This window comes from Leptosomus discolor, chromosome 3, assembly GCF_034619465.1.
Source record: "Leptosomus discolor isolate bLepDis1 chromosome 3, bLepDis1.hap2, whole genome shotgun sequence".
Taxonomy (NCBI): Eukaryota; Metazoa; Chordata; class Aves; order Leptosomiformes; family Leptosomidae; genus Leptosomus; species Leptosomus discolor.
In genome coordinates this window covers 52,848,137-52,870,233 of record NC_141393.1, presented here as the reverse complement: position 1 = coordinate 52,870,233, position 22,097 = coordinate 52,848,137, and the positions used below count along the sequence as shown (strand labels likewise).

The 22,097-nt window shown below is 56.7% G+C and overlaps 1 protein-coding gene across 1 annotated transcript in view; it reads left to right on the top strand.

The window, feature by feature from the left end:
- The window catches only part of PIK3R3 (phosphoinositide-3-kinase regulatory subunit 3), a 74,510-nt gene continuing 52,413 nt past the window's right edge, over nt 1-22,097 (top strand). The window contains exons 1-6 of the mRNA XM_086462002.1: nt 1-316; nt 4,619-4,714; nt 4,952-5,029; nt 13,750-13,881; nt 16,737-16,938; nt 17,302-17,387. Coding sequence (XP_086318128.1) covers nt 1-316; nt 4,619-4,714; nt 4,952-5,029; nt 13,750-13,881; nt 16,737-16,938; nt 17,302-17,387 — 910 coding nt within the window. The remainder of the gene's footprint in view (nt 317-4,618; nt 4,715-4,951; nt 5,030-13,749; nt 13,882-16,736; nt 16,939-17,301; nt 17,388-22,097) is intronic.

Below are 22,097 nucleotides of genomic sequence, written 5' to 3'. Positions count from 1 at the left end.
ATGGCCTCCTCGGACGGGCTGCAGTACCGGGCTCTCTACGAGTACCAGAAGGACCGAGAGGAGGACCTGGCACTGTGCCCTGGGGACGTGCTGACCGTCAGCAGGGCCGGGCTGCTCAGCAGCCCCGACTATAAGGATGGGGACGAGCGCAGTCCCCAGGGTTGGCTCCACGGCCTCAACGAGCGCACCAAGGAGCGCGGAAACTTCCCCGGCACCTACGTGGAGTACCTGGGTCCCACACGCATCGTCACCACCACCGCCAAGGCCAGGCCACGGCCCTTGCCCCCACCACCCGCTGGGACCCCTGCACACTGGGGTGAGTGCTGAGGGAGCAGGAAGGTGGGAGCCCACGGGTGGGTGTCCACTGCAAGATGACGAGGGTGGCATGGTGGATGCTTGTGTTTGGGGTGGCTCGGTGGGGGGATCCACCCTCAGGATGGGGATCCAGCCCCAGAAGGATGAGCTGCCCCAGGAATTATCTGCCCTGGTTCATCAAGGCAGCTCCCCCCCAGGCAAACATGCTGCAGGGATTGCTCCTCATCAACATCTCAGGCTGGCTGCTGTGCCAGCATGGGGTGTCCAAGGGGGTCCGTGTCTGTGAGAGTACAGAAGAAGATGTAGGAGCCCTTTGGCCCCCCAGGGAGGAGCAGAAAGCCCCATGGTGGTCCCCAGGGACCTTTTTTTCCAACTGCTCTTCTTCCCACCACTGCGGCACCCAATTCTGGCTGCTCTCAGTGCCCGGGTGAGTGCTGGCCCCCAGCCAGCTCCCAGCCTCACTGTCACTTTCTGCAAGCTGGGATGGGGGACAATCTTGGCAGACGGTGGGGTTGGTCCCGGGGGGGGTTCCTCCATCCCCAGGGACTGCAGCACAGTGCTGGGAGGGATATTCGGCAGGTCCCTTCCTGGCACGGGGGCCTCCAGCCATTTCTCTGACTGGATCTGCTGAGCTCGTGCAGCCGGCTCTGCTCTCGCCACTTACCGTGGCCAAGTGCGTTGGGGTTGGGAGGGCTTTCACAGCAGTTGCATAATGCACCCAAGCTAAAAAAAAAAGCAAAAAAAGCACAAAGGAACCCTGCTTCCAGCCGGCAATGACCTGGTCACCCTGGCCAAAGCCATGGTGCTCTCTTCTCTGGGATGTGATGGAGGAGAAATGGCTGTCCATGTGGGCCTGGGGCTGGGAGAGCGGCACCACCTTTAGCCATGGCTGCCCAAAACCTGCCTGGCTGCTGGCCCGGCACCTTGGGCAACCTCCTCGCCCAGTTTGGGACCAAGGATCAGATGTGATAACCAAGAGAGGCTGTTTCCCTCCTGGGCTAGGCATCGTACATACCTTGGTCCCAGGTTTAGAGGGGCACCTGCTCATGAGAAGACCATCTCCCTCCAAAATATTGTTCAAGCCCCCCTTGCCACCATGATTTAAGAGGCTGGGAACCAGCTGACATGGGGCAACTCCTTCCCTCAACACCATCCACCACCGTACGTGGGGTTGCCATGCAGATCCTGCTGCTCAGCCCCCCCAACAACATGAGAAGGATACTGGGACCCACTTCTGCCTCCCCTCACTGAAACACAGGTGCTCCTCCCTGACAGATGCTCTGAGTGCACCAAGGCAGCCGCAGTCCTGGCAGCACTGGTAAGGATCAGTGAGCAGCTATGTGCTGCCTTTGCAGGAGGGAGGAGGCCACTTTTTAGGGGTGCTTACCCTGCCAGACAAGGGGTTTGAGCCCCCTTCCCAGTCAAGCTCACTGGTATGTGAGAAGCACTCTGCCCTTGGCTGTTTCGCAGGCAGAGCCCTAGCAAACTTGGTGCTGCAGTGTGGACAACTCGGGTCAGACAGGAGCAGACCTAAGGGCTCTCCAGCCCCCTTCACTGGGGAGAAACGTGAAGCCACTTTCTTGCTTCTACCCTTTGCACAGCCTGGCTGGAGAGCCTGGCCTGCATGGAAGGTCTCAGAATGGGATCCTTAGCCCTGCGTGCACTTGGGCAAGCAGATAATTGCTTAAAATTTAAAAAATGTAAAATGGAGATTTTTTTTCATAGGGAAGAACCCACTAAAACCAGGTTTTGGAGGTAGATTGGGGAGGGTGCTGCCATCTGCAGGACATGCTCTGGCCGTGGCCTTGTGTCCAGCCCCACTGCCCAGGAGGACTTTGGCTGCTGCCTCCCCGATGCTGCGCCATGCGGTGTCCCTCCCTGGGGTGACTTTCCAAGGTGTGCGGGCACCTCGGCAGGGGACACTCGTGGCCTATGACCATGTGTTTCTGCAGCAACAGAGCAGCATGTACCGTTTTATGTCAGTTTAAACCCAAACCTCCCGGCTGGCGGGATTTCCCTTAGAGTAAAAACCTCCAACGTGCTCTTGCAAGAGAAGGGACTTTTTTTTTTTTTTTTAAATTCTACCCATACTGTTTCCACTCCCAGATGGAGGTTTTGAGGGACATTTGTTTTGGCTGGCCTGAACGCTTATTTTTCTGCATCAGCAGCTTACCACCCTGCATGTCCTCAGTGCACACTGAGCCCGAGTGCTGGCTGGGGACCCCAAGCAGGGTGAAGCCTTGGGGGGACCCCTGGATGGGAGAGAGACACTGCTTTTCCCAGCTGTGCCCCAGAGCCAGGGCTGGCTCTGCAGGGAGGAATGGTCTTTTTTTAGTTAAATAATATCATAAAAATGGTTCTGCAGTGGATCTGAGTCCCCAGGGGACTCCCCAAGAGCTCAGCGGCTGTTTTGTCCCTGCCTGGTTGTCCTGGATGGCATCACTGCTGCAAAGCATCACCTCTGCTTCACCTGAGGTTAGAGCCAAGCAGTGCATCAGGATGCTGGGGTCCAGCCTGGCACCCTGAGGGGAGAGGATGGGCTAAAGCTCCAACCTGAGCTTGGGGCCATTCCTGCTGTTTCCAGCAAGGAGAAACAGATGGTTATTTTTTGCAGTCACCACCTTTTCCCTAAGCCATTGGCTTGGAGGCCAAAACTGTTTTCCCTCATTAAAAATCCACCCCTGTGGTGGGGACATTTTCCGTGGGCTCACAACCACCTGCTTTGCTTTAAACCCTGAAATCTTCCCCGTTCCCACCCAAGGCATATGCACATCCCCATCAGGCAGTGGAAAGTACTCCCTTGCTGGGCTCAAGGGTCACAGCCATGCCTGGGGACCAGATCAGCCACCTACAAGCAGGAGGTTTGCATCCCTTCCTATTCTCCAGGGAGCACCAGGGCATCTCCATGGCAAAGATCAGAGCCTGGATCCACCCATTGCAGCCAGGTTGTGTGTTTGCAAAAGGTGGAAGGCAGCATGGCCCTGCCCAAAGTCTCTCTTTTTTTTCTTTTTCATTCCTTAAAATTGTTACTAGTTTCTTGGCTTCACACAGGAGCTCCCTGCCTTCTGCCAGGCAGCAAAAACCAAAGACAAAATGAACCTTACAGGGAAGGTGGCCAGGCTGGAGTGCACCTTGCTGGGGGGGAAAGTCATGCTCAGGCTTTAATTTGCCTCTTTTTTTTTTTTTTTTTTTTTTTTAAATATATTTCCAGCAAAACAGAGCCACTTGCCACATAAAACAGGCAACGAGCTCTTGACACATCAGCCTTTCCAGATGCCGTCCATACTTTGGCAATTGCATACAGCTCTGATGTGCTGCAGCCAGCAACAGCCTCTGCCAGACTCTGCCCCTGCCTTCTCTTGCCTGCCCTTTGCCCACTGCCTTCCCGGGGAGGGAGGGGGGCGGGGGGGGGGAGGCGGGGCGGGATGTTCAAGGCCACTGATGAGAGAGTGTCGGGGGACATCCCAACACTGGCACTGCCAGGGTCTCCATCAGGTATAACCCACACAGGAAGGGTTCATCAGCTGGAGTGATAAGAAAGGATGGATGGATGGATGGACAGACAGCAAGAGGGATGGATGGATGGATACAGTGTGCCCTTGGGAAGGAAAGCTGCTCTCACGTATGCCAGGGGGTTTGCACCTCTCTGGCAGGGTCTGGGGTGAAGTGTCCTTGGTATAAAAGCCAGGAGCTAGCAGCCCCTGGGGATTTGCGCTGTGGGAAGCCTGGCCAGTATTTGGCTGAAAGGCTCCTCAAGGGCTGGCGGAGGTGTGCGCCAGCCAAGGGTGTGGCTGAGTTCTCCCTGGGCTTGTGCTCATCCCTGTTGTAGACACCAGAGAATCCAAGTGGGTGATAGCTGCAGGGAAGCATGTCTGTGCTGGGTAGGGATCTGGACCCCCCAGCTCCTGCCTGGTGCTGCTAAGGGCTGTGGGTGATGAGAGGAGTCAGTCTCAGTTCCACGGGAGGAGAAGTGGGGAAGGGTTTTTGGCCTGAAGGAGCTCCGCGTTTAGGGCAGGATGCTCGGGGGAAGGGGGGGGGGGGGGGGGGGGGAGCGGGCAGGTCGCATGCCTGAGCAGGTATTTGCATCTCAGCAAGTGGCTGAGCCTGCAACGATGACTCTTACTGCAAAAAGAGGATGAAATAAGGAAGAAGTTCTCCAAAATTTGCCATGAATGAGCTGAAGTGTTGGTTGTGGCTGTGCCAGAGCAACAGCTTGATCCTAACCTGGGGCAGCAAAGGAAAGAGGCTGGAATTCCTGGAAGCAGGAATTTCCAAGCCTCTTCTCCCCTTCTTTCCACCACAGGTCTCCCTGGGCAGGCAGAGCTCGACGAGCACCCCACCCTCCCTGAGCAGGTGCTGCCGACTGTGGCCAAGCTCATCGAGGCGCTGGAAAAACAAGGTACGGGCAGTCATGGCAGCCTCTGCAAGGGTGTACATGGGTACACACATGCATGAACAACCACTTTGCCCTGAGAGCATTGCTACAGTCAAACCTCTCCCCATGCACCCCAGTCAGTACCCACTCAGTGTGGGCAGGGTTTGGGATCCTGGTGGTCTCAGTCCCTGCCTGCTTCCATCAGATTGGAGGGAGGATTTGGGGCTTAGGACTGACCCCTCTCTCTTGGCTGCTCCCCAGGTCTCGACAGCGAGGTGCTCTATAGATCCACCCCTGGGGCACTGGGGGATGCTGAGCTGAAGCAGGCTCTTTTGGCAGGTAAGTCTCAGAGCCCTGTCCCTCCCTGTGCCCCTGGTCGGGAAGGGGGCTGTGGAAATGGTGCTATCCAGGCATGTGATGTTACTCAGACACAGCAGAGACAGTTTACTGGCTCCGACCTCATTATGGCCCTAATTACAGCTCTGTAATGCCCTCCCTGCATGCAAGCCCCCCTCCACTCACCCAATACCCCAGTGTGATGCTGCGGAGAGGGATGCAGGCACGGGGCTGGGGGTCTTCATTAGAAGCCCTCCATTTTTTAGGGAGAAAAATATTTTGTTTTGTAAACTTTTACGGTTTCTATTCGAGAAGCGGGGCAAGAAGAAAGCCTCTTGTGGGTGCAATACGGAAAAAGAAAGGGGGAAGAAAAAGCTCATTTTTCACGAGAATGGGAAGCGTGTTGCAGGACTAGGGGTGCACGAGCAGGGGCGGGGGGAAGGGGAAAACCATCTCCCCAGCCCCGCTCCTAAATTCACGACTGGGATGGCACGGGAGCATCGGGGACATGATGGATCCAGTGTGCCGCTCAAATATGGGGCGGCGGGGCCGGGGGCGGGGGAGGGGGCTGCTTCGAGCATCTCCATCCTCCTGGCCGCGGTGCCCAGAGGGCGGCACTGTGGCACCAGGCACGGTCCAGCCCCGCACAGTCCGGTTCCGGCACCGGGTGTCCTCCCACCCGCTCCCCGCCTGCCCTTGGGCCCAGCATCCCCGGAGCTGCCGGCCGGGGCACGGCGGGGGCCGGGGCGGGGGGGCGGGGGGCGGCGGCTCTGCCAGCGCCGGGAGCCGGCGGCAGCCGGGCCGTGTTGCTGGGGAGAAGGGCTGTGATGAAACCGCTATATTAAGCAACATGACCTCATCGCTTTCCCCGCGCACCGGGAGCCGAGTCCCCGCCGGGCGGGGGACGGGGCTGCGGAGAAGGAAGGGCTGCGGGAGAGGAGATGCTCGGGGTCCCGGGGCTGCTCCGTCCCCGCTGCCCGAGGAGGGCTGTGCTCCCCCGGGGGTGATGTGGGGCACGGTGTACCCCACCACCCCGCTCTCCGCCCTTGCGGAAGCCCCTGCTGCAGCCAGAGACCAATCCCCGTGGCCCCGGCTGCCCTGGGCATCGACGCCCCCAGGCTGGGCAGGGGCAGCAACAGCAGCATGAGAAGGATAATTTGCTTTCCGAGCACGCAGGAGTTACCGGTCCTCCATCCTCCCCACGCAGCCAGTGCAGCATCCCCGGCAGGCACAGGACTCCCCAGCAGCACTGCAGCAGTCACTACCAAAATCCTGCCCACCCTCAGGAGACCCCCCAGCCCAGGGGCAAACCCCACTGGCTTTGCTGGAGCCTGAGCTGGAGCTCTGAGCAGCTGCTGGGTCCATCCAGGTTTTCATCTCCCACTGTAGGACCCAGCACTGGGCAGGGAAATGCCATCATGATTTTCAAATAATTTGAAAGCCCTGAAAAATCCCCAACGGCCCTGAGTGACTTAATGCTCCCAAGCCCCCCATCTCCTCTAGGATGCAAGCTCTTTTATTTGGCAACTCAGGGGGCTGCCAGTGCTGGGCAACACTGAGCTGGGCAAAGTCAGAGCTCCCCAGAGTTCACTGGAGGGGGTAGAACATGTCACAGATTTGCTAGCTCTCAGCTGGAGGGGCTGATGCTCAGCCCTGCCCAAGGGATGCTCTGCAAACAGGATGGGGATGATGTTCTTGCCAAGGCCAAGCATCCTGGCAGAGCCCAAGCTTGGCAGCCTGCTCTCCCGACAGCCTCCTGCGGACCAGAGACCCAGTGGTGCTTCCCCAGGATCCTGCTGGAGTCCGAACTGGGCTGGGGAGGGCAGGAGACCATCTCTGCTTTTGCCCCCATAACAGGCCCTTTCACTGCATTTGGTGGAGTAAAACATCCCTGCCAAAAAAAAAATGGGAGTTTGCACACCCCATGCACGAGACAGCAGAGAGGAGGGTCACATTTCTCTTCCTCCAGCGCTCCTGATGCCTCCAGCACCCCATCTCTGCCAGCAGCCTGCCTGAAAAAGTCACGCTTTATCTTGGGGAACAGGGAGAAATCAGAGCCAGGGCTGGCAGTGGCTGGAACCGAACTGCATCTTGGCTGAGGGGGAAAACTGTGTTCCCAATGGGGGTTTCAGCTTCTCTGCAAATACCCAGATCACGCTGGTGTTTGGCAGTGGTGGCAGGAAAACTGACAGAGCGCAAGGAAAAAGGAGCAGGAGCTGGAAAATTCAGGTGTTGATTTTCTAACCCCCAAAACTTAATGTGTCAGAGAAAACAGGGTGTTTTCTACACTGGAAGAGCACCTGAACTTTTGGTGGAGTGGAGGAGGAAATTTCTCCAGGACAAGGAGCCATGCAGGTCAGAGCAGTCCTGGCTGGCCCAGGGAACCATGGGGCTGGGCAGCAGAGGTGTGCTGATTGAACACTTTCGCCATCCCTGGTCCTTTTAGAGCCCTTATCCATGGGGCACTTAGCCTGAGGGGGTAGCCCTCAAGCCAAACATTGCCCAAGCTTTGGGATGATGGTTTCCTATCCTCATGGGGCTGCAGCAGCATTGGGCACAGCTGACTTGGACACAGCATGTCTCTGCATGGCTCTACAGCCTCGGCCGAGCCTGTCACTACCCAAGCACTGGTGATGTTCTGCAGCACGGTGGCATCTGACCACTGGCTAGAGCCTGTGGTATTTCCATGTAGGATGAAGCAAGAAAAAATACTTATAGAGAGAAAAAAAAAAAAAAAGAAAAAAAAAGAAAAGCAAAGACAGCTCATTGATAACAGGTCAGTGAACTGGGTGCCTCCACTGCCACCCAGCTGAGATGCCATCCAGGCCAGCAGGTGAAGCATGGACCAAAGGGTGGTTGGGCTCACAGCTGACTTATGCTGGCTCCAGAGGAGAATTAATTGTTTTAGGACACTCAGTGCTCAATTCAGACTCTCATGCCCCAAGAGGTGAGAGGGGCCATGCAACATCACTGAACGCAGGAGTCAAGAGTCATGCAGTGGCACCAAAAAGGGATTTATTGAAAAGCTGCAGCCCCACTGGGGGCCAGGGGGATTCAACAAAGGGCTGCAGGCAAGCAGCCAGCCAGAAGCCCTGTTGTAGCCACAGGGAAAGAGTTATGGGGAGAAAAAGAAGAAGAAAGTAGAACTTTAAACAGCAGCAGTAGGATGCAGCACTCACCCCAGCTGTCCCCAGTGCTCCCTGCAGTGCCTGGCTGAAGGGCTGCTCCATGGCCTGAAGGCATCTCTGTGCCTGTCATGCCAGGGGCCACACGCTGACCCCGAGGGTTTCCAGCCCCCAGCACTCCTGCTGTCCTCTGTGTGTAGCTCAGAGGCTGTTTAGAACACAAGGGATGGGTCAAATCACCTGCAAAGTCCCCAGCACCTGTGGACACGAGGTGTACAGGCCCCTCTGGGAGCCAGGGGTGATAACTTCTCACCCCATGCTCGCTCTGGGTCCTGCCCACACCCCTCTCCCCATGAGATGTGCTAAGCAGCCTTCTCCTCCCAGCTGCCCCTGAACCTAGAAACTTGGGACCTTCTCTGGCCAGTGACAACAGAGCTGTGGATGGGCTGGTGGGTGCTGGAGCCCTTGCATGGGGATGGCTGGAAAGTCCTGCATGTAGTGACCAGGCAGCACTTTGCCACTGCTGGGTCTGCATCCTCATCCCTCCCCCCTGGTGGGGGACAGGACAGAGAGACCCACGTCATGGCCCCCTGGGTGCCCTGTAGGGCTCAGATGGGGCTGAACCCATTCAGAATAGTGGCGAAGCACTGAAACCTCCTGCAGATGCAAATAGCAAGACTCTTCCCCAGATACACGGGCAGCACTGGGAAAAACCTCTGTTGCTGGCAGAGCCAGGCAGGAGCTGCCTGCACCCTGAGGTGCTGGGGCGAATCCAGCAGCAGCGCGAGGCGGATTGGAGACGGTGTCTCCAGGCGTGCCGTGCATGTGCTGCCATCCTGCGTGCTTTGATCTCGGGCTCTGGTGCAGAGCAGTCTGCCTGGAGACACGCTCACGTGCCCGGGAATTAGGTCAGGCCTCAGTGGGGATTAGTAAACGGTGGTGGGCCCTGGAGCTTCACCGGGGCTGCAGGGAGCTGCTGCTGGGCAGAAAGGGCTGGGCTGGAGTGAAGAGCACCTGGGGGGGCCTTACACCACTTCCCCGCATCATCAGGGATGCCCAGGGAGGGAGTGCATCCCCATTCTCATCTCTGGGATGCCAGAGGGGGTTGAAGGACCCCAGGGGCTCTAGTTTTACCTGGCCAAGCTATTAACGCAGCTCCCAAACCCAAGGTGCCCTGGTGCCTGTCGCACTGCTTTTTATTTATACCTGCAGTGGAAATATACCCTGCGTTGTCAGAGCCTGGCAAGAGGCATGAGCTCATCTCTTATATTTGGTGGCAACGAAGAAGGGTAAATAAATGGCAGCAGCACAGATGTCCCTGCCAGACCCATCAGGGCGAATTGGGGGTAAGCTTTTGCCATCCCCTGGCACAGCTGCTGGGGAAACTGAGGAAGGGAACTGCCCTCAGCAAGCTGAGGTGGGGGAAGACAGCCTCACTGGGGTTGAGGGTCTTTGAAAGGGGGTCCCAGCACACTTGCCCTGTCTGAGTGTGAGCAGGAGGTATGCCAAGGTGAAACCCAGCTGGGAGGTTGTTCGCGGCTGCCAGGTCCCCAGCACAAGGTACAAGCAAGCTGGCTGAGAGATGTTACAATGATGCTGAATCAAAGCTGGGGAAATATTCCCTGATTGAGTGCACAATTCCCCAGTACACCCCCACTATGGGATGCCCAGGAGCTTCAAACACCTGGGCAGGTCTGAGGGATGTACAAGTCCTGGTGCAGGCAGCATCCATGTGGATGGGAAGGTAGAACCCTTAGGACTGGATGACAAGGACATCCCTTCAGCACCAGCTGGCAAATAAACCAAAAAAGTCCGTAAGGAGTAGGGAAACTCCCAAGTTAGTATTTAAGTCAGCCCCTAATATGGGTGGTTTGGGTGCCCCTCTACCATGGGGACCATGCACCCAAAAGCATCACACTGCAGCAGCGCTTGGCAGCCGATGTCCAGCTTAGCCTGTAGGACACCCTGCCGCACCCTGCTGCGAGAGGGGACATGGGTGCTAGGCAGAGGCTGCACCCTGTCACCCACGTGTTGGCTGGGGATGTGGGCACAGCCATCACCTGTGGCAATATGCAGGGAACAGCTGGTTACCAGGGCCCACTCAAGCCTCTCCTTCAAAACAAACCCCTCCACCTCCTCCGCACCACCTCTTGGCTGAACATCCTCCGCATTTACCGAAACTCCAGGCTTACTCACCCCTCCCCAGCTGGCTGCAGCTTTTGGGAGAGGTCCTGGTGTTTCCTGTCCAGCCTGACTCAGCCCAAAGGCCCAGCATCCCTCAGCCTCTGCTGGGATGTGGGGTCTGGCATCCCGGTAGGAGGAGGCTGGGAGCATCCATTGCTTTTCCCTCGGGGCTGGTGGTCATTGTACACACCCCTTCCCCAGCCCCAAATGTATTCCTGCTTTTCATCTTCCGTGGACAAGGGATACTCTCCAGAGGTCCCCAGATGCCCTCCACTAGTCCCAAGCTGCTTGCTTGCTCTGCCAGCAGGTCAGCAAGCAGGTTGTGTACTGGAAGGGGTTGGTATGGGTTTGAGGTTGGGGTTTTGGGGTGCTTTCCTTCTATTTGTGACAAGTGGATGGAATCCCTCCATCATTCCCCTGGGGGGAAGGCACAGGAACATCTGGAGAGCAGCAGGAGAGCATTGAGTCATCCTGCAGCATCATTAACTTCTTATAGCTGGTTATCATCTCCCTCTGATAAGAAGAGAGCAGCATCCATGCATGGGGTCAGGCCAGTGGTAATTGGCTGGGAAGGCTCCAGGGTTAACCCTTTCTCAGCTGCCAGCCGAGCCTCCCTGAGCTGCAGGGGTGCAGACAGTGCGGGGGAGCAGCTCAGAGCAGCCCCGGCTGTGCTCTCAGCCTAACAGGAGCCCAGCTCACCACAGCAGCTCCAGGCGAAGGAGGGGAGCTGGGGCAGAAGGATGCCACTGCATCTCTAGAAGGATGGAGGCAGCAGGCTAACGGCTATTTCTAGTCAACGTGACAAGGAAAATGGTGCCATCAGCAACCAGTCTGTGATAGCAGGGTGTGAATCCCCCTGGTCTCCCCATCACACCTCTCTCTGGGTATGAAGACGTTTTTGAGTCTGTCTTTGAAACCGGCTGAGCCCTCCCTTTGAACAGCCCCCCAAGCCCGTGCCTAATGATGCAAATGAGCTAATTAGGCCATGGTGGAGCCCCCGGCTGATCGCCTGGGGCCAGCAGCCAGCAGCGGCCCCTTCCTTGTGCAGAAACAGCTTGTGGCTGCTCTCCCCAATCTGCGACAGCATCCTTAAGGCGAGTGACAGGTCCCTACAGAAACCTCCGCGGGGGCAGGGGAAAGCAGCCATGTTTGCCCAGGCTGAGAAGGTGTTTGGAGTTTGCCCGGTGCATTCTGCTGATGGGAGAAGCTCTCTGCAATGCAGCTGCTTGCCCAAGCAACAAGACACTGAGACTTCCCGGCAGCATCCCTGGGTATTAGCCATGCACTGAGGGGGTTCAGCCCAAAATGGGGGTTAGAGCATCTTGTGGGATCCCTGGCCTCGCTCTCCTTCCCCTGCCTGGCTGGAACCAACCTGCCAGCTCACTTCTCCAGAGCAAGTGCTAGCAAAAATGGGGAACTGGCTGTCATCCTCCCACAAAGCCCATTAGAAATAACACTTTTGCCTAGCTGAGAAGGTCCAGAAGTATGGCTAGGAGATGGGAGCATTAGCATGGACCAGAGCAGGACCGGGGTACAGAAGGCATGAGCTGGCACAGCCCTGCCCACCTTGAGGATGCTGAGGGCAGAGTGGTCCATGGGGTGATGCTGTGACATCAGAGGGTGCCAGAAAGGCAGCACCCACCTTTGCCCCAGGTCACATTTGGCCTTGCTGGACAGCTGCCCACTCTGGCATGGTGGCATCTCTCCCAGCTGTCCCCACGCTGCCCTGGCGCATGGTTCCTGGCCGGCTGGGTGCTTGCTTCTGAAAATGAGGTAGCGTCTCCAATGGCTGGGTTAAAGGCTTCACTTTGGGCATTGGTCAATCTGTTTTCTCTCTGGTCTCTGAGCCAAATGGCAGGCACTGGCCGTAAGGGACCCGCCACAGTTTCTTGTTCTCGAGCAGTCAGAGGCTCGCAAGCTGCGTGGTTCATGGTGGGGTGCCCCAAGGAGAGGAGATCAAGGTCAAGGTGCCCCAAACGAGCCTTTGCCAGGAATCGGGGAGCTGCTCCCCATCCCAGCCCTGCTGGCTGGGTGTCTCCAAAGCCTTGCCCTAGGAATTAGCTTTTCTCTGCTCTTTTGGGTTTATCACTCCAGAATGGAGTATAGCCAAACGTGGTCAGATGAAATGATTGGAGATTTGAGGCATTTCTGCTGGAAAATACTGGTCTGGGAGATGGAGCATCTCCCAGAATGGCACTGGTTTCAGTAAAGCTGCATTTGGGGGTAAAGACCCAGAGAAGGGAGGGGCAGGGAGCTCACAGCAGGGCAAGCCTGACATCTTCTTCTCAATCACAACACACTAGGCCATTTGGGGCCTGACACGTCATCTTTAAGAAGGTGCAAAATTTGTTCTTTCTTCAATATTCTCATTTAGAAGTGAGAAATTAGTTTTCTACAAACAAACGATTTCAAATGATCCCAAATATCTTGGGCTTTTTTATTATTCCCCCTCCCCTGCAAGATTTGTCCTATAAGGAGAATTTCAAAACATTGCGTTTGGCTCCATTTCAAATAAAAGCCAGATTTTGAAACCGCCAGATCTTTGCAAAAGGGACCATCACCCTCCGAGCAGCCACATCCTGGCCCAGCCTGGCTGAGAGACCTCCAAGACAAACTCATGAGGCAATACCAAAGGATGCTGAAAGGGCTCTTCCCCCTGGACCCTGATGAAGCAATGTCTCCATGCCAGAATGGTCGCAGGGCTCAGATGGACACATCCCACCATTTGGCTTCTGCTGGACTGTGGGATATTTCTGCTCGGAGCGCTCCCCTGTCCTGAGCCCAGGCTGGGTGGGCTCAGACTCCCCCAGGTGCTTTGCCCTGGTCCCTGGAGCATCCTTCACTGCCTCTCCCAAGGCAGGTTCCTTTCTTGGGGCTGGGAAAAGTGATGCTGGTTGGGACATGTTCACAGCATTTCGGGCTCACTGGGGGTGATGTGTGCCTTTAGCAATGTGCATTGCCTGGAGACCATAACCACATTCCATGGATGCATTTTTCCAAGCAGTTCCTCCAGGGCTGGGTTGGAATATGAGGAGGGCTGTGGCAGGCCCTGATGGCTGGAGGGTGCCTGGGGCACCTGCTCAGCCCATCCCATGAGTGCTATCCTGCAGTTGGACCCCAGTGGGATGGCAAGAGCCCCTGCCCCACGCACTGGCTGTATGGTGCAAACAAAGTGGATATGCTGCCACGTGCTCTCCATGGGCACATGGAACTTAGGGTCAGTGGAATCTGGGACAGGAATATTTGCTGGAGAGGACTGGTGGTGAAATCATGGGCTGCCACACCTGGAAGATGGGGGGCATGGGTGAAAAAATCAGCACCCATGTTTGGAGGAAGGCCTGTGGGGATGGACAAGCTCCATGCTTGGGTGGCAGTGCCATGGGCTAAGGGCTCCTGCTGGATCTCTCCCTACAGATGCCTCGGCTGTGGACATGGACCTTTACGATGCTCAGACGCTGGTGGAGGCCCTGAAGTGGTACCTGCAGGAGCTCCCATCGCCCCTGGTTCCCCCAGCCCTTTACAGCGACTTGGTCCACATGGCTCAAGGTAAGCACAGCCAGGGTCCCTCATGCCTGGGACATTTGTGGGGCTAGAGAACATTTGGGAAGCTCCTAGAGAGGGTCTCCAGTATCTCCAGGGTGGCTCCTGACCCCATCCCCTGCCCGATGCTGCAGTAAGGGCAGATCCTGAGAAGGACTGCCGGGAGCATGGGAGCATCCCCCTGCACTGGAGCAGCGTGGCAGATTTTGGGAGATGCTTCGGGAAAGCAGCAGCTTTGCCCTGGCCACAGCATGGCCCTCTCCCACTGCAGTGTCTGGAGGAGGAGGTGCTGCCTGCTGGGACGAGTGGCTGCCAAGGCTGGGTGATGCTGGCCCCAGAAGAAAGCGTTATTATAATATTTTGGCTCTGCTGCCTGGGAACTTTTTAGTGTAATCTCGTTAACTCTTAGCTTTATATGGGCATAGAAAATTCTCTGCTTTTTAAGCTTAGTGCTGTTAGGAAGTGCCTTTAGGTCCCTGCAAGCTTTCCAGCCTCTGTGCAAACATACAAGACCATCAAAGTTTTGGTTGTATTTGATTTTTTTCAAATAAAGAGGGCAGGCCTTGTAAACAGGTCAGGAGAGTACACAGTGCATCCCAACAGGCAGCCTGGACCAAAACCCATTTCAAATGAGTCCTCGCAGAGCCGCTTAGCCCCTCCCAGCCCAAGACCCCATGGACATCGCCAGGCACACACCAAGCCCTTGCCTACCATCTTAGATAGGACCTGAACCCCTCACCCCCTTCAAAACCAGGACCTTCCCTTTCACAGCAGCTCTCGTCTCACTGACAGTTGCTGCAGTATCTGCCATCGCCGTGCATCACCTCCCCATCCTAAACCAGATTAGCACTTGGGCAGGTCATGCCCTTGGCTGCCTTAAGAGGCACCAAAAGATCACCTGTGGCCAGACCAGTGTGGCCTTTTCCTACTATATCCTGGTGGGAAAATGCCACAGGCTCTTTGTGGCCTCCAGCAAGGCAGCAGGGACACACGGAGAAGATGAGGGATAACTCACACCCTGTCCTCCCTGCCCTGCACAGAGACTTGGAGCCAAGAGAAATACCCCCGGGGCTGGTGGCACGAGAAGCTGCTTTCCCCTCACCCATCAGAAAGAGGAGAAATCAAAGGCTGCCTCACTTCCAAGGATAAAAACACAATTAGGAAGCAATTAGCTGGGTTGCCTCGTTAAGCAACTTCAAAGGGAAGCGCCTTTCCCTGCAGCCTGAGCCGGAGTGGGCTCTGCTCCTGGCACAATGGGTGCAGGAGGAGGGGGAAGGAACGAAGGAACGGAGGCGAAACCGATGGGGATTTCTCCGGGCCTTTAAAAAAAAATAAAAATACAAGTCTTTCAGGAGACGGTGCTGGTTTTTGGCAGTCTGCCCTTCAAGTAAGCTCTTGCCCCTCTCGAGGCTGCCGGCTGCAAAAGCAGCAAGCTGACCACCTGCAAAAGGAGGGGGAAAACATCCCCCAGTTCCCCCTTTGGCTGTGGACCTTCCCCCTGCATGCAAAAAGGTGCAAAAAGCAACCAATTGGGGTAGGGGAGGCCTGAAGCAAAACAAAGCAACCCATGGAAGAAGCTTCTTGGATACAGGGGCACACAAACACCCCATCTGCTGGGTTGCAGACCTGCTTGGGAGGGGATCCTGGACACCCAACCCCTCCGGCTCTGGTGCACCCCAGCCCCGAGCATGGATTCCAGGAGCTGGCTGGGCATCGGCCAAGCCTCAGTCCTGGTGCAAAGAGCCGTGGGGAGCTGAGTCAGCCCCTGGCCGAGCTGGGTTTTGAAGATGTCTGAGAGCAGCACAGCCCTGGGGACCTCCCTGTCCCCTGCAGATGAAAGGGCCAGGCCAAGGCAGGGATGGAGGACGGCTGGAGAGCGGCTGTTTCTCATGCCAGGGGCAGAACTGCGGTCCCAGGCCGCTGAGCTCATAGCTCACAAGACCAGGGAGCCCTGGCCAAGGCTGCCAGAGGGCACCGGGGATACAGGGAGATGCTTCTGTGAACACTGCGAGGTTGTGGGAATGCTTGGAGTGCCCACAACTTGGATCCTGGCAGCACCTCTGTGCTATGCAACACCATTAGATGCCTGTTTGTATTCACATGGGCAATTCATGCATCGCTGGAAGTAGTTGCCCGCTGATCAGTCCTCCCTGCTGCTGCAATTCATGGAGCAAGACAGGCCGCAGTGAGAGGGCTGCAGGGACCTTACTGCAGCTCTGCCGTTAGGTCTCAGCCCAGGTGCAGCTTTTTTTCTCCTGAAAAACCTCCCTTCTAGCTTGCTTTTTCTGCAGGGGAGGGCTGAGCCTCTAAATTTGCCAGGTCTTCCAACTGGTGCCTGTTTCCCCTCTTTGCTTTGGTCTGCCTTTTCCATGGCTTTGCTGTGCACTAGGGCAGGGCTCTTGCTGTTCTCCACTGGATCAGCAGTGAGGGGTATTTAGGTGCAACCACTGCCACGTGAGCAGCTCAGACTCACTTGCTCCCTCCCTGGCTGTGCTGAGAGGGGGAACGTGCTCATATCACCCTACAATCTGATCTGGGGTGGTATAAGTGGGTAAATGGGGCTGGCAGCCTCCAGCAGGCAGCAGCTGAGACCTCCAGAACATCACCTCTGCACGCCCTGTGCCCCTTGGGGTACCCACATGTCCCACAGCGTGTCTGGAGGAAGGGATGGCGTGCAAAGAAATAATCACGGTTTTTGGAGGAGAGATAGAGGTCAGGGTTTTTATGGGGCTCTGTGGGGAGTAGAGATCTGACACAGCTCATGTCATGTGTTCTGGCAGGTGCCAGGCTCCCAGGAGAGGCAAGGGGATGCCACAACCTCCCAAATTAACCTTTCTTCCCCTGTTTTTCCTCCGCTGCAGAGAGCCTGGGCCTGGAGGAGTGTGGCCAGCGAGCCAGAGCCCTGCTGGTCTCCCCGGCCCTGCCACAGCCTCAGGCACTGCTCCTGTGCCAGCTCACCCACCACTTCTGCCGCCTCTGCCAGGGTGCCCGCAGGAGCCGCCTCTCGCCCCGGCTCCTTGGCGAGCTCTTTGGGGAGCTGCTTCTCCGCCCTGCAGCAGCCAGGTAAGGTGCCCCTGCCACCCACGGGATGGGGCGGGCGAGAGAAGGGTGCCCGTAGCCAGGCACAGGCATGCTGACCCCCAACCAAGCTGCTTTTGCTGGATGACAGCCCATGGGTGGCTCAGCCCTGGGTTTTTCTGAAGGGGAAGGCCAAAGCTGGGAGCCCCCATCCCAGCTGTGATGCTTTGATATCACACATTCCCAGCGTGACCTGGCGTGTTGTCACACACGGGACTGGGATACCCAGCATCGCCCCAGTCCCACAGGAGATCCATCAGGGCAGCTGACTCCTGTCCCAGGGGCTTGGGGGGCACCAGGAGAGCTGAGCTGCTGGCACCCTCACCGATTCCTCCCTTGTCCCTGTAGCACCGAGGCGAGCCCCGAGCTCCACGCAAGGATCCTTGAGTCCCTCATTGTGGCCAGCGAGACAGCGGAGGTGCCAGCAGTCCCTGGTAAGAGATGCCCAGCTGGCAGCGGAGTGGGGGCAGTGGGAGTGAAATCTGGGGAGATGATAGCAGCAGGTTGCAGGGTGGTTTTGGTGGCCGGTGAGGTGATGGGAAGGTGCCCATGTCCTTGTGGTGGTGCCTAGGCTGCACTGGCTCCCTGGCCAGGCACGCCGTTTCCATTTCATTCCCTCCTTTCTCCTCAGAGGCTGGTTTTGAGGCATTTCTTTGTGGTCCCTCAGGAGGTTTGCAGCTGTTTTCTTGCTTAACGTCTGTGTTGCTGCTCTTTGGTGCCAGTGTGGTGCAAGTGCATCCTGCTGCCCTGTTTCAGGGGGCTCGGTGGGTGTAGTGCTCTTGATCAGGGGCTGCTGCACAGTTTGTTTTGGTGAGCAGAGATCTGGCTGTGGTCTGGGGTCAAAAAACTACCATCACAACCATAAAATGGCAGGATGGTGCTTGCTACAGAATAAAATCCAGATTTATGATTTTTGACTTTCATTTAGTTTTTGTGTGCACAGAATCACACTTCGTCCATCAACACACGCCTGCTTTCCCTGTGGGGCATTCCCAAGATGGGGATAAGGGTGGGCACTTGTCCCCCACCTGTCCATACGTGGGAAAGGACCCAGGACTGTGTGTTTTTCTGCAGATGTTGGTGACCCCACCCAACCTTCACCCCTCAGGACTGCAGTTCTGCTCCTTTTATTACCAAAACCACTGTTTGCCTCCAGCACCTCTTTGCTTTTTACTTCTGCTCTAGTGGTTGAAGTACCAGCCCTCTGCTGGCCTCCTTCTCCTGCCATGTCCATCTTGCTTGGTGGCATCTTATGTCCCATCATTGTCCAAAACCAAAGCACATACCTCTTGTGCCCTCTGCAGCACTCCAAGGATAGGAGACAAGCGGTCCATCTAGGCAGGGATGTACGTGGTAGGGAGGGTGCTCAGGGGAGCACAAACTGTGCACCTTGAGGATAACAGGGATCCATTCCTGTGGGAACCCATCTCCAGGCACCCACTGGCTATGTCCCCACGCTGAGCTGCCCAGACCCCTAGGAGGCCCAACTGCTTCCAGCCCTCCTGCTTGGGGATGGCTGGCCCTGGTGAATCTTGTCTCCTTGTGGTGCATCTGGGTCCTTGTCATCGCCCTGCCTCCTTGCAGGGTGGCCAGGCCAGGCAGGATTACGACTCTTAATATTCCTCATAAATCAGTGCTTTCAGACCTGTCATCTTATTTATTGCTCTCCCCTGAGCTCTCGCCCACAAGTTTGTTGAGACCCATATGTCTCTTCCACCTGTCGATCCAGATGTTGTGCAGCTGCAGCCCAGTGGTCTCTGGGGTCCCTGCTGCTGTCCCCAAGCCCTGTGCTGTCACCGATTGCCCCCACCCCAAACTAAGAAGAGGGACTGGGCAGGATCCTGGGGCCCTCATCCCCTTTCTGTGTCAAAATCTCCCCTATGGGCATGTCCCCACGCGGGCACCCCACAAGCATGGGGCAGAGGATGGGGCATCTGGGCTCACCACCCCACGGGCTGCCTCACTGCGGGACTTCAAACAAGTCCTGTCACCTCCCCTCTCTTCGTACCTAAAAGCAAGGATATTATTACTTGGCTGTCATCACATTAGGATGTTGGGAGCTTAATTAAATGCCTGCAAAGCGTTCTTGAGAGCTGCGGATGAAAAGGGCTATATATAAAGTGCAAAGAATTACTATCAGTGGTGGGGACCATACCCTGGCCCTGCTCCTGTCACCCTGGCCCCGCTCCTCCATGTCCCGGCATCATGATTATTTTTGTGCGTGTGTGGAGTTGTGGGTTTATAATTACATATGTAAAATAGCTATAAATACCCTGCAATAACACGGCGGGTGTATGTCCATAGCACAGGAATAGGAGTCGGGAGCTGACAAGGAGGAAACCGCGGTGTGACCTCATTCTGACTCAGGTGTAAATATACCTCGTGAGAGTGGATGGCTGGGGGTTTTGGGGCAGCTGGGGGATTTTTGGGGCCACTCGGGGGCTGTAGGGACAGTGGCCACCTTGGCAGCAAGGGTCAAGTTTTGGGTGAGGTCCAAAGCTGGCTGCTAGCCCCAAGGAACTCCTGCGGGGTTGGGGTCCCTCCTCTCCCATGTGTCCTGGGGCTGATGGTGGAGGCTTGGATGTGAAAATCATCAAGAATAAAAGTGTAAATTATTAATTCTGATTCCTGGAGGGGCTTCCTTGGGCAGATTTGCTGTTGTTGAGTTTGCAGCGTCCCTTGCCCCAGGCATTGCTCCTGGGGGTCTCTGCAGCTGCTTGCAGACTGGCTGCAAAGGGGAATGGCATGGGATGGGATCTGTGATGGTTCCCGAAAGCTCTTCCTAGTGACTGTGGGATGCAGCACTGGAGTCCTGCTGGAGGCACTGGTTTGAATGGGGCCATGCACTGGTTCGCCCAGGGCAATGCCATGGATCCGTGGCAAAACTGGGACGGAGCCTGGGGCCAAGCGATCACGTCCAGGCCACCTTGCTGTGCTCTGCAGCAAGCCCCCAGCACTGGGCAGCCACTCCCAGCCCAGGAGCGCAGGGACAGTCCCCCAGCCCCATGGGGACCCAGAGGGGCATGCACAGCCCACAGCAGGACCCCAGATGCCGTGGGGGCTGTTTCCCGAGCAGGGTGAGGGGGCAGGGGAAGGCAAAGGGAAGAAGTGATGCAAATACCAGCTCAGCTGAAGGAAGATGACTTCATCTCCTTTTCCTCTCCTGGTGCTATTTATAGCCACTTTAATTTACTCCCCTTTGCTTTATTATCTCTCCAACAAGCCGTTAGCCCTCAGACAGCAGGATGCCTTTACTCACCATGCAGCACAGACTTCTGCAAAAAAAAAAAAAAAAACCACCAAAAAACCCCAAAAAGCAGGGGTGGGAGGCAGGGAAAGGTGGCAGAGCACTGGGGGCAGGAGCTTTGCTGTCCTGTGGCATAGGTTTCTGGAGAAAATGAGAGGATTTTGGCTCCTTTCGGGGAACATAGTGAGAATCAGGCACAGGAGTTGTCCCCCTTCCTCCTTCAGAGCAGCAGCCAGAGGGGACAGGACCAGTGGTACCAGGGTCCTCTCCTTACTCCAGGATGGGGGCTGCTGTTTTACTGGACCCTGCTGAGGTAGGCACCCCCTGCTCCCCCAGGACCCCCAGCCCTGCCCTGCTCTACATGGGGCAGTGGTATACTGCCAGCAGGTGAGGATCAGGCTCCAGCACCCAGTCCAAGCACCTTGGAAACATCTTCTCAAAGAGCAGGTTTGGCAGCCTTGTGCCATGGGGAAACTGAGACACAGCCTCCCAACAGAGCCACTCTCCCAGTGGCTCCAAAATCCAGATCCTGGGGGGATCGGTCACCAGATGCCCAGCCTAAGACCAGCACCATGGCACCCTGCACCCCAGTGCTCAGCAGGGATGGAGGCCACATGGCTGTGGTGGTGCTGGTGGTGGGTGACATCTTGTGATGTGGCATGCTGGGCACTTCCCAGTCTAAGCCCCATGCAGGCACCTCTGACAGCATTGCCGCTGAGCAGGACTGCCACATTAAACCAAATTAGAAGTATCTGGCTTTGAAGTTTTTAATTAACTTTTTTTCCTGATCGCTTTCTTCTGAATCCAAGGGAAAAGCCCATCCTCTCACTCTCCCTGGCTCACCTGTCAGTATGCCATGACAGAGCTTGCAGACTCAGATGTGCAGGGGGGTCAGGAGGCAGCAGAGGGCTTGCCAGGAGGTGTCAACCCGGGGGCTGCAGACCCCCACCTGCCCGGGATGCTGGGAGCACATCCAGGCACTGCCCTGCCTGCATGGGAGGGTCCCCATGCAGCCATGAGCATCCCGCCACTCGGCCTGGCACATTGGCCATAGGGTGCCTCCAGTTTGTGTTACCCCTTGGTGTTTCTTCCCCTTGGGGCTGCTGATGTGGGTTAAAAATAGCCAGGAAAAAACCCAACCAAAAACCCCTGGGTGGAGGGCAGCATGGGGAGGCTGTGGCTGAGTGGTCCCCTGTGCTGAGATACCTGGTTCTGCTTCCCCTAACCTGCAAATAATACAGAGAAAACAAATTAACACTGAGGAGGGAGGGGGGAAAGAAAAGAGAGCCAGACCCTAGCTAGCGACACAAGATAGGGAGAGCAGCTAAAAATAACAGATCCCTGAAGGGGAGGAACATGACAGGGATCCACACTCCTGCCATCCCAGAAGGCGGCCTTGTGCCTCCCCAGCTGCTCTGGCCATAATGCAGCCCAGTCTGGTGAATCTGAAGAGGGAAAAGCCTCCAAGATGTGCAGCAGTAAGGAGGCAAGAGGTGCAGAGCCGTGCCGTGGACCAGGGAGCGATGCTCCCACCCACAGCAGAGAATGGGGGTCCCCCAAGCACCCAGGGCACCCAGCTGGGAGGCAGCCAAAGCCTGACCCACTTGCAGGCAGCCGGTGGGCAGTGGGATGCTGCTGGGAGACCCCAGGGGTGCTGCCTCTGCAGCTAATTTTAGCCCATGTTCAATTAATCATGGAGCAGGAGGGGATAGCAGCACTGCGGCAAGCCCAGCCGTTGCCAGTGCCTCTGCCAGCTCCCCTGCCTGCCCCATGCTCACTGCTGGGAGGGCTTGGAGAGGCAGGGAGCAGGGCATACCTCTGCCCGTGATTTTGGGCTCAGGAACTAGGAGTGACCCTGTGCCGCAGTCCCCTTCCTCCAGCGGTCTTTAAGTGGCTG